General features: G+C 36.0%; 1 protein-coding gene and 1 pseudogene across 5 annotated transcripts in view; both read left to right on the top strand.

Annotated features, from left to right (window-relative positions):
* Nucleotides 1-14341, top strand: part of ZUP1 (zinc finger containing ubiquitin peptidase 1) — a 28883-nt gene extending 14542 nt beyond the window's left edge. For 4 of the 5 annotated variants that reach the window (XM_066373404.1, XM_066373406.1, XM_066373405.1 and 1 more), the window contains 5 exons: nucleotides 4512-4700; nucleotides 5246-5411; nucleotides 7999-8150; nucleotides 9235-9455; nucleotides 14228-14341. In XM_066373404.1, the coding sequence (XP_066229501.1) occupies nucleotides 4512-4700; nucleotides 5246-5411; nucleotides 7999-8150; nucleotides 9235-9455; nucleotides 14228-14275 (776 nt within the window). In that variant the 3' untranslated portion in view covers nucleotides 14276-14341. Of the gene's footprint in view, nucleotides 1-4511; nucleotides 4701-5245; nucleotides 5412-7998; nucleotides 8151-9217; nucleotides 9456-14227 lie in introns of those variants that run through there. The other variant, XM_066373407.1, reaches the window with a different exon arrangement.
* LOC136401841 (U4 spliceosomal RNA) lies at nucleotides 4334-4406 on the top strand (annotated as a pseudogene).
* Nucleotides 14342-16344: the final 2003 nt, after the last annotated feature.

Consider the following 16344-nt stretch of genomic DNA (forward strand, 5'->3'; position numbering starts at 1 on the left):
AGGTGAGACTATGTTCAAATAGTTTTTACTAATATGTTGTTTTGAAACTTCTAAATTTCTGTTTTTACAGTAAATAATTCACTTAAAAATATTTACTTTTCTAGTGTTAATTTACTTCATATTTGAAAATGTACCAGCACATTTTTAACTGATTTTGTTGGGGTGACCCTGATTTGCATAATTATACAGGTAATAGGTGCCCAATTCTATAACACATCTCTGTACACCGTATTGTGTGTTCACCCCCAAGTCAAGCCTTCGGCCATCACTATTTATTCCCACTATGCCCTCCTCCCCCCACAGTTGCCACACTGTTGTCCGTGTTCATGAATTTTCTTCTCTTTTTGGTTCAATCCCTCCACCCCCTTCACCCAGCCTACCCCAGCAACTGTCAGCCTGCTCTATATGTATGAGTCTGTCGCTATTTGGTCAGTTTCATTCATTAGATTCCACATATGAGTGGAATCATATGGAACTTGTCTTTATCTGACTGGCTTATTTTACTTAGCATAATGCCCCCCAGGTCCATCCACGCTGTTGTGGAAGGTAAGATTTCCTTTTTATGGCTGCATAGTATTCCATTGTATAAATGTACCACAGCTTTTTTATCCACTTATCTACTGATGGGCACTTTAGCTAATTCCAAATTTTGACTATTGTAAATAACTTTGCAGTAAACATAGGTGTGCATATATTCTTTCAAATTGGTGTTTTGGGTTCCTTTGGATAAATTTCCAGAAGTCAAATCACTGGGTCATAAGGCAGTTTCATTTTTAATTTTTTGAGGTACTCCATTCTTTCCACAGTGGCCGCACCAATCTGCATTCCTACCAACAATGCAGGAAGGTTCCCTTTTCCCCACACCCTCGCCAACACTTGTGTTGAAAAAGAACCTTTTAAAAAAACTTTTAAGTGTTTACTATGTTCTAGACCAGTGGTCGGCAAACTCATTAGTCAACAACAGTTAAATATCAACAGTACAACAATTGAAATTTCTTTTGAGAGCCATATTTTTTAAACTTAAACTATATAGGTAGGTACAGTCCTTATTGAGGTAGTGCCCGCATATGGTGTTTTGTGGAAGAGCCGCACTCAAGGGGCCAAAGAGCTGCATGTGGCTCATGAGCTGCAGTTTGCCTATCACTAGACCAATGTCACCTAATAGAAATAAAAACGGGCTACATATATAATTTAAAATTTTCAGTAATCCCATTAGAAAAATAAAAAGGGCAATGTAAAATTAATTTTAATAATTTTAAATCTATTGGGTTCATATTATTTCAACAAGTAACCCATATTAAAATCTATTAATGAGATATTTTGCAGTCTTGGTACATTCTTCAAAATTTTGTATGTATTTTAAAATTTACAGAACATCTCGAAGGAGGCAAGCCACATTTCAAGCACTCGATAGCCATCTGTAGACAATGGCTATCCTATTGTTTAATACAGTTTTAGACACTAAGATCTTTATACTTTAATAAGATATAATTTATTCTCAATACAAACATTCTCTTATGTGCTGTTACATTTTTCTTGGTGAGGTAATTGTGACTTAGGTTAAGTTTCTTTCCCAAGGTGCAGTTACATAGCTAGTTATTGGCCCAGCTAGTATATACAAGCAGATTTGTCTTGCTCGAAAAAAATGCCTTTTTTCCCCTATGTTTTAAATAATATATCTATTAGTGTAGTAAAAGAAAAATTATATGGAAAGAGTTTTGTTTCCATCACCCATGTTTTTTGAATCTTAATGTTTTAAAGCTGTAAAACATTTCCTATGTGTGTTAAATCTCCTGTATGCTCTCTCTGGCTTTAATCCTTTCTCCTCCACAGAGGAAACCATTTTACTGAAGTTAGTATTTATCACTCCCATATGTTTTCATACTTTACCGTATATGTAGCTTTCCATAAACAATAGGTAATAGATTACATTTAAATTACATACAAATTGGTATATAATATGTATACTCTAATTTGATTTGCCGAAATATATTGACTCTTATAGCTGTCCATTTTTACTGCTGGATAGTATTTCCTTGTATGAATGATGCAAAACTCACTTATCTGTTTTCATGTTGACAAGCATTTGGGCTTGTTTTCAGTTTTTCACTCTTTAATTATAAACATGTCTCCTTTAAGGGTTTCTTTCATATTATTCAGAACTGGAAATACAGTACTAAATAAAGGACATGTGCATGCTTAACTTTGTTAAAGTTATTAAGGAATTGTTTTCCATAGTGATCGTAATCTACATTTGCATCAGTATTCTCACTCATACTTTTTATGATGATACTTTATAATTTCTGTTATTTAATAGAGTATGAGATAATACATGTCTTAATATGCCTTGCCTTGATTACTCCTGACGTTTCTTCAGAATAACCTATTCCATTCATTTTTTGTTCTTCTGTTGGATTTTCTTTTTCTTATTAATTTTTGGGAATCCTTTAAGTAGTCAGGATTCTAATTTGTTGATTTTATGGGGTGTAACTATTTTCTTCAAGTATATAATTTTGCCTTTAAATTTTGTATATGATAGGTTTATTTTTTAAATTTTATTTTGGAATTACATTTTATATTCAGTGTTACTTTGTATTAGTTTCAGGGGTATAGCATAGTGATTAGACAATCATACTTTACAAAGTGTTTTCTCTAATATTTGAAGTGCCCACCTGACACCATACATAGTTATTACAATGTCTTTGATTATATTCCCTATACAGCATTTTACATCCCTGTGACTATTTTATAACTACCAATTTGTACTTCTTGATCCCTTTACCTTTCTCACTTAGTCCACTAAGTCTCTCCCCTTTGGTAACCATCAGTTTATTCTCTGTGTCTATGAGTCTGTGTCAGTTTTGATGGTTTATTTTTGCCCTTTAGATTCCACATACAGGCCCTGGCCGGTTGGCTCAGCGGTAGAGCGTCGGCCTGGCGTGCGGGGGACCCGGGTTCGATTCCCGGCCAGGGCACATAGGAGAAGCGTTCATTTGCTTCTCCACCCCCAACCCCTCCTTCCTCTCTGTCTCTCTCTTCCCCTCCCGCAGCCAAGGCTCCATTGGAGCAAAGATGGCCCGGGCGCTGGGGATGGCTCCTTGGCCTCTGCCCCAGGCGCTAGAGTGGCTCTGGTCTCGGCAGAGCGACGCCCCGGAGGGGCAGAGCATCGCCCCCTGGTGGGCAGAGTGTCGCCCCTAGTGGGCGTGCCGGGTGGATCCCGGTTGGGCGCATGCGGGAGTCTATCTGACTGTCTCTCCCCGTTTCCAGCTTCAGAAAAATACAAAAAAAAAAAAAAAAGATTCCACATACAAATGAAATTGTGTGGTATTTGTTTTTCTCTGAATGACTTATTTCACTTAGCTTAATATCTTCTAGGCCCATCCATGTTATTACAAATGATAAGGTTTCATTTTTTATAGCTGAGTAATATTTTATTATATATATGTTATCACAGCTTTTTCATCTGCTCATCTCTTGATGAGCACTTGGGTTATTTCCATATTTTGTTTATTGTAAGTAACACTACAATGAACATAGGGGTGCGTATATTCTTTCAAATACTTAATCTTTCAAAGTAGTGTTTTAGGTTTCTTTAGCTATGTACCCAGAAGTAGAATCACTGGAACATAAGGTAGTTCCAGTTTTTAATATTTTGTACATGGTGTCTTTAGACAGAGTTTTAAATTTGAATATAATTAAATTTCTCCATCTTTCCCTTTATTTGTATCCTAGGTCTCATGTTGAAACACCTCCCCATCTTTGATACCATAAATATATTTCTTTATATTTTCTTTAAATATTTATACTTTGCTTTTCATATTTAAGCTTTAATCCACTTGGAATATATTTGTACCTATATATGTGTGAGAGACAAAGAGGGAGGCAGAGAGGAAAAGAAGGTATGAGTCAAATATTTTCCCTTTATTTATAACAATACTTAAATTTCTTATTGCTTATTTATCTCAGCACCACTCAGTGAATTTATACTTTCTCTACTTCTCTAAGGGTCTCCATGTAAAAAAGATTTCTATGTGGAATAGAAGATCCAGGAAATATGTAATATGATTCATTAGGGTATACAGGAAGAAAATATTAGAACTTCCATTTGTTCTTAATTTGTGTCATTCTTTAATTTCTATTTGTGCATATATTGTAGAGTTACTATAGAGCCACTACCTTATATATAACTAAAAATATGTAACTGTAAAGATTACAGAACATGGCCCTATAATAGACTATATCCTTTTGAAAAGCTGCCTTGAACTTTAGAAGTGATTGATACAATGGCAAACCGGGACGTGAACTAGGCTATATTCACAAAAAGATAAAGAAGAGCTTTGTGTAGTGGTGGTGTTGTAGCCAATGAGGTTTATCCGAGGTGCGATTGTTGCTAATTGAAAGAAAAAGATAAAGAAGATGGAATTGACAGATTTAGATGTGGCGCTTGACGGACAGATTGATATTAGCCATAAAAAGAGAACTAATTCTTCCAAATCTTGCTTCTACTTTAGGAATTATTGAAGCACTTCATAGGTACTATCAGAATGCTGCCCCAGATGTGAGGCATGTGTGGCTCTCTACAGTAGTGGATCACTTCCATTCATCCTTTGGTGACAAAGGTTGGGGTTGTGGTTACAGAAATTTCCAGATGCTCCTGTCATCATTATTACAAAATGATGCTTATGATGATTGCTTGAAAGGTATGTGAAATACAATACTCTGAACTTGTCATCTGATAATGTACATATGATATAGAGTGGATTAATATATAGTGGGCTCAATTAATGACTTTAATGAAGAAGTATTTTGGTGGATATTTACATTAATAACCTGTGTTCTGGTTAGAGGAAGAGAATCTGATACAATAGGAAATGTCAGGAATAACTCTTAGAAACTACATTGTAGATTCTTCTAGAGTAAATGCTGTACATGAATAATGTATACTAGAAACAATTAATGGCTTTGATGAAGAAATACTTTGGTGGATATTTACATTAAAAACCTGATTTCTGGTTAGAGGAAGAGAAACTGATACAATAGAGGATACCAAGAATAACTTTTAAAAACAGTGTTTTAAAATAAAATTATTTAAAAAATTAAAAATAAATAAAAATAAAAATTCCAAAAACAAACAAACAAAAAACAGTGTTTTAGGTTACTGTAGAGTAAATGCTGTACTGACAAATGATATATTATTCAGCACTTTAGGAACTGTCATGTAACATGTTTGCTTGTATGATTTTAGGTATGTCAGTTCCTTGTATTCCAAAAATTCAGTCTCTGATTGAAGATGCGTGGAGGGAAGGTTTTGATCCTCAGGGTGCCTGTCAACTTAATAACAGGTTACAGGGAACAAAGGCCTGGATCGGAGCATGTGAGATCTATACACTCCTGACCTCCCTAAGGGTAAAGTATGTACCTTAAAAACTAAGTTAATATTATTGTCATATCTGGGAGGTTTATTATTTCTGTGTTTTTGTTTTTCTATCCTTTGATAGGAAACAGTTAAAAATAAACTTTAAGTAGCTCTAAAGGGTTTATAATGAACAACAACAACTCATTCTCCATCTCATGCTCCTCTCTATTCCCAAGTTCTGTTTCTCAGAGGCAGTGGTCACTTTTCATTGTTCTTAAATAATATGCTTTCATGGCTTTCTCTTAGTTTATCGGTTTTAGACATTGTCTATTGCATTCCTTATATCTCCCACCTATTCACCCTCAATTCATCTAAAAAGCTTGATTGGAGGTCCTGTAGGATTGCATGGAGTTTGCAGCTTAGCAGACTTCATTTAGGGGTCTTAAACTTGCTGTTTGGTTGGGGAACTTTCCAGTATTGGTACAGAGAGAGATCTAGTCTCAGATGCCATTCAGAGAAGAGTTCTCCAGTCTTCTGCTCCAGCTCCTGCCTTTGGGGGTAGGGGGTGTGAGGAGTGATTTTCCTTCTTAATGAAAACTTATTTAATCTCCTATTTTTATCCCCACTACTATCCCCAACACCTTGTGCCTCTAAACTCTCAGTTTCTCTGGGGTTTTAAGACAATTGTCTTATTTCTTGGCATATGTATGTGGCTCTCCATGTTTCAGAATTGTGTGGCAGTTTCTTTTTCTTTTTTTTCTGAAGTGAGAAGCAGGGAGGCAGAGAGACAGATTCCTGCATATGCCCAACTGGGATCCACCCGGCATGCCCACCAGGGGGCAATGCTCTGCCCATCTGGGGTGTTGCTCCATTGCAACCGGAGCCATTCTAGTGCCTGAGGTGGAGGCCACGGAGCCATCCTCAGTGCCTGAGCCAGCATTTGCTCCAGTGGAGCCTTGGCTGCAGGAGGGGAAGAGAGAGAGAAAGAGGACAGAGAGGGAGAAGGGTGGAGAAGCAGACGGGTGCCTATCCTGTGTGCTCTGGCCAGGAATCGAACCCAGGACTTCCACAGGCCAGCCAACGCTCTACCACTGAGCCAACTAGCCAGGGCCTGTGTGGCTGTTTCTTATCTGTTCCCATTCTCCCCATCCTTGGGTGTTTAAATCATTTTCTTCAGTATTATTTTGTTTGCCTTAAGCTTCATGACTTCGTACTTTCTTTTGTTTGTTCCTAGGTAATTTAGCCAGTATTTTACAGCATTCCTACCATATTAATTGATTAGGTTTAGAGGTTAAGATACGTTTTTAATTTTAAATAAAAATACTAATGTGTGTATAATAACTTTCTTTAATTTGAAAGCACTATTTTTATGCTCTCAATTTCTTTTTCCTTTTTTTCTTTTTACCAATATACCCATTCATACTATATATACTATATCATGTTTTCCAATGTTAAGGAAAGTTTCCATCTAAAATACCTGATATATCTAGCTTTTTTCTTTGGTACCTGAAATAGTTTGGTCTTTCTTTCAATAAAGCCTTTATTACAAAAATTTAAATTTATTTACTAGTTACTTAAATGTCTTCCTTTGTGCTCTATAAATTATACTCTGTTTTCTACTTCACATTCTAAAAATAAACATGCAGTCAACTACTAATCCAAAAGCATTGTTCTATTTTTAACAATTATCCAAAACTTTATTTCACCATTTAAAGCTCAGTAGTAATCAGTTTGAAAATTATCAACATTAAGCTTACTGAAGTTAGAGGTAGCAACCATTACATTTGGGTGTATTTGGAGATTTTTTTGCCAAGATGCACAAGGACAGGATATCTGTGCTATACTTTAAAGTGAAAATAAAGCTTTTAATTGCTTTTGTTTATACCTGACCTTTTAAAAGAAATAATTGTTGAAGAGTGTAAACAGTGCTCTGGTTAAAATAATTTTATTTCCTCTTGAGGAAACAATACCACCAGGCTCTGGTGCCAAATAGGAGACAGAGAGATGTATATATTAATAGATCAGATTACATTAAGATTTCTTTCTGATTTGTAATAGGTATTCTTTTCTTGTTTATTGTTGGAATTTGAGAGAGATGACAGGAAAAATATTCAGGATCTTTTTGATAGATGTGAATGGCTATTGAGGTATTAAAATTAAAAGTCAGCTTCTGTTTATCAGTTTAAGAGTCTTAAAAATAAAAGGCTGTGTCTCAGGCTATATGTAGATGACTTTAAGATCAAGTATGATCCTCATCTACTATTCATGGAGATTTTATATCAGAAAATCTTTGTAACTTTTAACTCTGTCATCAACCTTATGATATTATTAAATAATTATTTCCTCATAAAAATGACAGTTTTCCTAGTCATAAGTTTAAGGTATATGTGGTATGTAGATGGCATTATATTGAGTTGTACACTTGAAACGTGTGGTTTGGTGAACCATGTCATCTAATAAATTAAAAAATAAATTTTAAAAAATAAGTTTTCCATATAAATACTAAAATTTGCATTTTTTATTTTGTAAAATAATGATGAAATAGAATTCTAAACTAAGAAATTTTTATATTTCATAACTCCACTAATGAAAATAATTTTTAAAATATTCTCTAAATAATTATTTTGTCAATTTTATTATAGGTGCCATATTGTGGATTTTCACAAGTCCACTGGTCCTTTGGGTACGCACCCTCGCTTATTTGAATGGATATTGAACTATTATTCTTTAGAGAGAGAAGGAGGTCCAAAAGTAGTATGTACATCTAAACCCCCTCTCTATCTGCAGCATCAAGGTTAGTATAACTCATAGATAATAAGTGTAACTTGTAAGACAGTCTCTTTATAATACAACAAATTGGCTTTTGCTTTAGGACAGGTTAAGATTCTGATAATGGAGAGGAGGGGAGTATTGTGACATAGTATGTCTGATTTTCTTAGTTATATTTGTAAGTAATGAAAGATGATATCCTTGCTGTCTTCAGGGCTGCCTAGTTCCCTCTTCATTTATTGTTTATCCCTTATTTTGTTCAGGTCTTTACCCATGTGTCACTTCAATAAGGCCTTTCCCGACCACCTTACTTAAGATTTCATCTCATTAACCCAACTCCCACAACTGGCATTTTTATCTTTTTTTTCTTTTATTAATCTACTTCCCTGTGCATTCATTCCTTGATTCTTTTAAGTGCCCTACAAGGGATCTAACAACTTTGGCATATCGAGACAGTGCTATAAGCAACTGAGCTCCCTGGCCAGGGTGCTGCTGATGTTTCTTCCCTGCTTTATTTTTTTATATAGCATAATATATACTTACTTAACTTGTTGATAGAGTATTTCTTCCCATTATAATGTAAGCTCCAGAAGACAGGGGTGTTTGTTTTGTTCGCTTCTGTATCACTAACTTCTTGCAGGAGTGCCTGGCACGTGGATATTTGATAAATGTGGTTGAATGGATGATTTGGAATAAAGAAAAGTAAATGTTAGGAATTTCATCATTTAGGAATATAAGCAATAAATAGTAAGCCTCCCCCCTATTGAAGGTCTAGTACTGTACATACAGGGTGGGACAAAAGTAGTTTTACAGTTCATATGGAAAATAATACAATATTAATAAATAATAATACAAGAACAAACTTTCATATACTCACAACTATAAACTTGCTTTTGCTCCATCCACCCTGTATAAATTTACTTTTGTTTATCTTTTAGAACCATTAGCTTTGTTTTAGTGTAGGTAAATTTCAAATCCTTTCATTTGAGATACTTACATTGAATAGGAAGAATCAAGGGATTAGGTAAGAAAAACTAATACGTAGGGCACAGTAGAGAATGTTTTGTAATGAAGCCTTATCTGTATTTATAGCTATTATGTTTTGATAGGTCACAGTCGAACAGTTGTTGGAATTGAAGAGAGAAAAAACCGAACATTATGTTTACTAATATTTGATCCTGGATGTCCTTCTCGAGAAATGCAGAAACTATTAACGCAAGACGTGGAGGCTAGCAACCTCAAGCAACTTCGGAAATTTGTGGGGAATTTAAAGCATAAACAATACCAGATAGTGGCCGTAGAGGGTGTCCTCACTGCAGAGGAGAAAATCGTAAGTATCTAAATATTTATTATGTGTAGCTTAAACAAGTTGAACTTCAGAGTTTAAAGTTTTTATTTTATTTATTTGGTTTTTTTGACAGAGACAGAAGGACAGATAGTGGCAGACAGACAGGAAGTAAGAGAGATGAAAAGCATCAATTCTTCGATGCAGCTCCTTAGTTGTTCATTGATTGCTTTCTAATATGTGCCTTGACCGGGGGGCTACAGCAGAGCTAGTGACCCCTTGCTCAAGCCAGTGACCTTGGGGTTCAAGCCAGCAACCTTTTGGGCTCAAGCCAGCGACCATGGGGTCATGTCTATGATCTCACACTCAAGCCAGCGACCTCAGGTTTTCAAACCTGGGTCCTCTGTGTCCCATTCCAATGCTCTATCCATTGTTCCACGCCTGGTCAGGCCAGAGTTTAAAATTTTTAGTTAAAATCAATATTATCCCTTTGTAACTTTTAACACCTTATTCTTTATCATTCAGTCAGCAAAGATATTTTGTTTTGATGTCATTTAATCCCTGGAGGAGACATCTTTAAATTTCAAATGCTATCTAATTACTTTTAAATACTATACTCAGAGCTTCATAAAAATACTTAATATAATAAGTAATTTAATTTTTAATGTCAGGTGAATGATGAAAAATGCCAACATATATAACATTTATGATAAGAAAACCTAATTAATCCAAGGAAGTCTAACTCGTGCTGATCTTAGAATTGCTTATTGTATGTGATTCATGATTTCCAAGGCTCTTTGTCATGCACTTGGGCTTCTTGGATGTACACAGTTCTAGACTTTAACTTCAGTACAATTACCTCTTTATATCTTGCAGTTAAGTGATAAGTTTAGGAATTCAAACCCTCCACTTGGTATAAAAAAGCTATGTGGTATAAACCTAGAAAATACATAGTTCTCAGAAATTTAAGGGAAAAAATGTCACCACCGGAGTATTTCACATCAATTTGTTTCCCTCTAAAGAGAGAAGAGACAGAGGACTAACGGGGAAGATTTTATGGAGAATAATAGAATTATAAGGGAGAGGACTAAAATTATTTGAAATGAGAGCTAGAGCTAGGGTAATAATCTTTTTTAGCCTCACAATGTGGAGTGTAAAGGCAAGGACTGTTTAAGTTCCTTTGCCATGACTTAAATACCAATATTACATTTATTTTTTTTACTCTATTATTAATTTGGCTAAATAAAGTTATAGGTTAATTTTGATTATTATATAATACCAAGATACTTGTTCACCAGTGCATAGGTAACTATTGAGAGCATAGATGGGGTTAAATATTATCCTGGAGTCTAGCTGAACACTTTAGCTAGCTACTGTCTTTCTGGTTTGGAAACTGAGACCTTGGTAGTGTTAGAATAATAAAAATGTACAAATGTTACTATTCCTTTTCTTTTTTTTTTAATTTTTTTTAAATTTATTCATTTTAGAAAGGAGAGAGAGAGGGAGAGAGAAAGAGAGGAGAGAGACAGAGAGAGAAAGGGGGGAGGAGCAGGAAGCATCAACTCCCCATATGTGCCTTGACCAGGCAAACCCAGGGTTTTGAACCAGCGACCTCAGCATTCCCAGGTCAATGCTTTATCCACTGTGCCACCACAAGTCAGGCTCTTTTCTTTAGTCATGGAGAATAGCTGTATCTTGAACCATAAGATCAGAATCACTGACAATATACAATGCTGCTAGATTGAGAAGGGATAATAATTATAATATGATTATAATTGTAATATAGCAGTTCCTTGGATAACATCATTTTTTTTAATACATAAATTTTTATTTTAATGGGGTGACATCAATAAATCAGGGTACAGCCCTGGCCGGTTGGCTCAGTGGTAGAGCGTCAGCCTGGCGGGCTGGAGTCCCGGGTTCGATTCCCGGCCAGGGCACACAGGAGAAGCGCCCATCTGCTTCTCCATCCCTCCCCCTCTCCTCCCTCTCTGTCTCTCTCTTCCCCTCCCGCAGCCAAGGCTCCATTGGAGCAATGTTTGCCCGGGTGCTGAGGATGGCTCTGTGGCCTCTGCCTCAGGCGCTAGAATGGCTCTGATTGTGGCAGAACGACGCCCCAGATGAGCAGAGCATCGCCCCCTGGTAGGCATGCCGGGTGGATCCCGGTCAGGCGCATGCAGGAGTCTGTCTGACTGCCTCCCTGTTTCCAACTTCGGAAAAATACAAAAAAAATAAAAATAAAAAAAATAAATCAGGGTACATATGTTCAAAGAAAACATGTCCAGGTTATCTTGTCATTCAATTATGCTGCATACCTATCACCCAAAGTCAGATTGTCCTCCGTCACCCTCTATCTAGTTTTCTTTGTGCCCCTCCCCTACATCATTTTGTTCAATGTTATTTTACTATAAAATTCATGGTAGAGATTTCATTGTTGTTTATATCACTTTGCCTAGGGTAAAATTGGTTTTGTTATACATCATTTCACTTAAAGTCACAGAATTCATTGATGATGTTAAGTGAGGACGTACTGTATTAATAAAAGTAGTATTTGGGGCCCTGGCCAGTGGCTCAGCAGTAGAGCATTGGCCGGGCATGTCAAAGTCCCGGGTTCAATTTCCTGTCAGGGCACACAGGAGTAGCAACCATCTGCTTCTCCACCCCTCTCCCTTCTCTCTTCTCTCTCTCTCTCTCTCTCTCTCTCTCTCTTTTTCTCTCTCTTTCTCTCTCTTCCTCTCCTGCAGCCATGGCTTGAATGGTTCGAGCAAGTTTACCCTGGGTGCTGAGGATGGCTTTATGGCCTCGCCTCAGGCCAAAAAACTAAAATACCTTGGTTGCCAAGCAACGGAGCAGCAGCCTCAGATGGGCAGAGCATTGCCCAGTAGAGGGCTTGTGGGGTGAATCCTGGTCAGGGCACATGCAGAAGTCTTTCTGCCTCCCAACCTCTCACTTAAAAAAAAGGTAACATTTGGATAATGCTTGCTTTCTACTAGGTGCTATCCTAAACACTTCACATATAATATATATTAACATACGAACGTTCTTGTACGTCCTCGTGCCTCCTGACCATCCAGAGTATGATGGATTTATTTTAAAAATGTGTAAGGCAACATTAAAAAAAGGCAAATATATGTTCTTCTTGTTTGCAAAAATTGGTTATCAAACAAACATGATTTTAAGTTAATAAAATTGTAACTGGAACTAATTTCATTTTTTGAAAAAAAAACTCACTCCCAAGGTTCAGTGAGCATGAAAAAAACTCACTACTCAAAGGGTTAACTAATTTAATCTACGAAATGGCCCTATAAAATACCCACTGTTCTCATTTTACAGATGAGGGTGCCTATAGTCAGATAAACTGTTATATTCCTCAAGTCACACAGCTACTAAATAACAGTAAGGATTCTAATTCAGGCAATTTACAAACAGCGCCTTGCCCTATATCACTACTTCTGTGATAATACAAAGTCGCATAGTTTCATTATGCTTGCTAAGCTTTTGTGTGAACAATTTCACTTTTAATGTTGAAAAGATAATATATTTTGAAAAATAAAAAATATCAATTTAATATTGCTTTTACATATTGTTTTAAAGCCTTTTTTTTCTTTTTACCATCTGTCTTACAGTTATTCTGTCCTTTTTAACAATGCTTTCTACATTGTAGGGGTTCAGCAAATATTGTCATACTGATTTATCTGCCTATCTTCAGATAGAAATCAGCAGCCTTAAATAAAGACAAAATAATGATTTTACTTTTGTGTGTTTTTAAAGCTTATTTTTAATATGTCCTTTTTCTCCTTAGTGATAATGACAATTTCAATTGTAGGAATTTCAAAACAAAGTTGGTATTTTAAAGTATCTTAATATATAGACATTTATAACAGCATTTTATGTTTTGTTCTTCATATTTGGACTTAAATTAATTATACTGTTTTAATTGTGTGGCTGTTATTCAAGTAGGAAAATCAGTTTTGTTTTTTTTAATATTTTATCCTGGCAACTATCTTATAATTAACATGAGACATTCACACCATAAATATTTTGAGAATCTTTTCCAAATTCTGTTCTGGATGTTGGAGCAGTTATTTAAAAAATCTTTCTTAGTAAAATTTAGTCAAATAATAAATACAAATTTATTTAGCCTAACCAGGTGGTGGTGCAGTAGATACAGCATCGACCTGGGATGCTGAGGACCCAGGTTTGAAACCCCAAGGTGGCCAGCTTGAAGATGGGGTCTCGGGCTTGAGGATGGGATCACAGACATGATCCCATGGTCGCTGGCTTGAGCAAGGGGTCACGGGCTCAGCTGGAGTGCCCCCCCCCATCAAGGCATCTAAGAGAAAGTAATCAATGAATACCTAAGGTGCCGCAACGAAGAATTGACACTTCTCATCTCTCTCCCTTCCTGTCTGACCGTCCCTATCTGTCCCTTTCTGTCACTCTTGCTAGATTAATTAATTAGTGTTTTTAAGGCCATAATGCATAAGATAATTTTCTTAAAGGTTCTTTCTTCATAGCCCTTTTCTTTATTTTACCATATTTACCTACACCACCATCTTGACCAGAAGGTCCTCATTATTTCATTTTTAAAAGTGACATTTTCTCTTTACTTCTTTCAGTTTGTCTATATATGAAATTTTTTTATTGCTTATATTTTGAAATGTTTAATTTCTTAAATTCAAAATTATAATTTTATTTAAGAAATTTTCATCTTGGAAAAATTCCCAGATTTTATATTTTAATATTGGAATGATAGTATGTATTGTAATTAATTGTGTTGTTTACAATTAACAATCTTTTTTAAAATTTTTTTCAAGGCTAGGAGACAAGCATCTCAAGTCTTTACAGCTGAGAAAATCCCTTGAAGAATTAAGCATTTCAAAGTTTCCTTGAAGAATTAAGCATTTCAATGATTGTGGGATTTTATTTTTAAATTTTCTATATTAATCTTTTTACAACTTAATAAAACTAAAGACTCAACTTTTAGCATCTAAAATGTCTACATTATAGCTTCAGTAATTTGTTGTTTAGGAATTATTTCAAAAAAAATTGTATTGTGGGTTTTGTATTTCTTTTCTAATCCATGTTCCAGAAACTGGTTTTGTATGATAGTCATATGTAATATTTATTAGGTCCTCGTGTCAGGTATTCTTAGTCTTTTCCTTGTATTAGTTAGTATCTTCAAAACGGTTCTGTGAGACCACTCCTGTTATTAGCTATGTGAAGAAGACGAAGCTCTGCAAGATGACCAAATTGCCTGGAAATTACCATAATCCAAGGTGTGAACGCACACTGTCTCGCTTCCAAATTCTTACCAATAAAACCTGCTTTCTTCTGGTAGAACATATGCCATGAAGTTCCCTCCTCGCCACTTAGAAATAACCTTAACGTTTAACAGGTTTACCTCTGAAAAGACATATTTGCATTTTTAAATATTCACTCTTACCTATACAGTTGCGGTTTAGAGTCCTGTATTTAATGTGTCCTGGAAGAAAGAAACTTTCAGATTCGTGTTGGGTGTGCTATGTAAGGTTGCGAGAAAGAACCCTACCCTGGCAATTTAAGCTGAAGGGAATTCATTGAAACAGAATCTCACAGGATCCAGAGGTTCCTAGGGCACTGTGCTGGAACCAAGGCGACTCCAGAGGCTGCACTGTGGTCTAACTCAGTGGTAGTCAACCTGGTCCCTACCGCCCACTAGTGGGCATTCCAGCTTTCATGGTGGGCGGTAGCAGAGCAACCAAAGTATAAATAAAAAGATAGATTTAACTACAGTAAGTTGTTTTATAAAGATTTATTCTGCCAAACAGCGAAAATCTGACATAAAGTAGTTGGTAAGTAATTATTATTATATGCTTTAACTTGCTGTAACTCTGGTTTATAAATTTTATAAGTGAAGTTACTTTCCTACATTATAAATCACCATTACTGTGGGACCAGTGGGCGGTTAGAAAATTGTACTACTAACAGAGATACAAAAGTGGGTGGTAGGTATAAAAAGGTTGACACCCCTGGTCTAATTGATCGCAGGAATCAGGTTAGGGGCCGAGGCAGAATGCTTTTGCTCACATTTCAGATTCCAGAGAGGACACGTCTGCTTGCTATGATGTAGATCATGGACAGAGGCAGTTTCTCAAAAGGAAATCAGGATAGATGAGAAAATGGATATTAAACAACAAAAAAGAAAAGCAACCAGTGTCTACTTATACCATGAGAAATGAACAAGAATATACTTAAATGAAGTTTTATAAATATTAACCATCAAATACTGAAAATTCCATTCCAAGAATTAATATTGCCAATTGGAAAAGCCTGGAAACCATCCTTTCTAATATTTTGTCCTGCAGACTAGTAACCAGGTTTCTACTTTGCATCCCCACACAGTTATCTTTTTTTAATTTCCATCATTATCTCTTACCAAGATCACGTGATAACCAGCTAACTGGTCTCCCTGTCAATCTTCTTGTCAGTCCATCCTCTAGAGTGAGGCCAAAATGTTTATTACAAATGTGACTGTCTCTTCCTAGTTGAATCCTCTTCTTTGTTCACAGATAAAATGCAGACATCCCACACAGTCTGGGCCCTGTTTACCTTTCTGGGCTCAAAATTCTACTTTTTTTTAGCCCAAGGTCCTTCAAGATACAGTTGCTGCTGCCTAGAATCTTTCTGCCTTTAGTTCCCCACCTCTTAGTGCTTCCTGAACTGCTCAAAATAGATAAATGCACCTTCTAAGTATTTGATGAGCGATGTTTGTCAATCAGTGATCTGCAGATGCCAGTGGGTGCCTGGCACATACAGGACTTAAAAATACTTTTCTAGTGAATGGAAATAAAGTTTTAGAGAAGCAGTGGCAGAAGATACAGTATTAGTCTGAAGTCTCTGGATATCCCAGTTAGTCACATCTCTGCAAACCATTGTGCCCCAGTCAGAGCAA

This window comes from Saccopteryx leptura, chromosome 3 (genome assembly GCF_036850995.1).
Source record: "Saccopteryx leptura isolate mSacLep1 chromosome 3, mSacLep1_pri_phased_curated, whole genome shotgun sequence".
Lineage (NCBI taxonomy): Eukaryota > Metazoa > Chordata > Mammalia > Chiroptera > Emballonuridae > Saccopteryx > Saccopteryx leptura.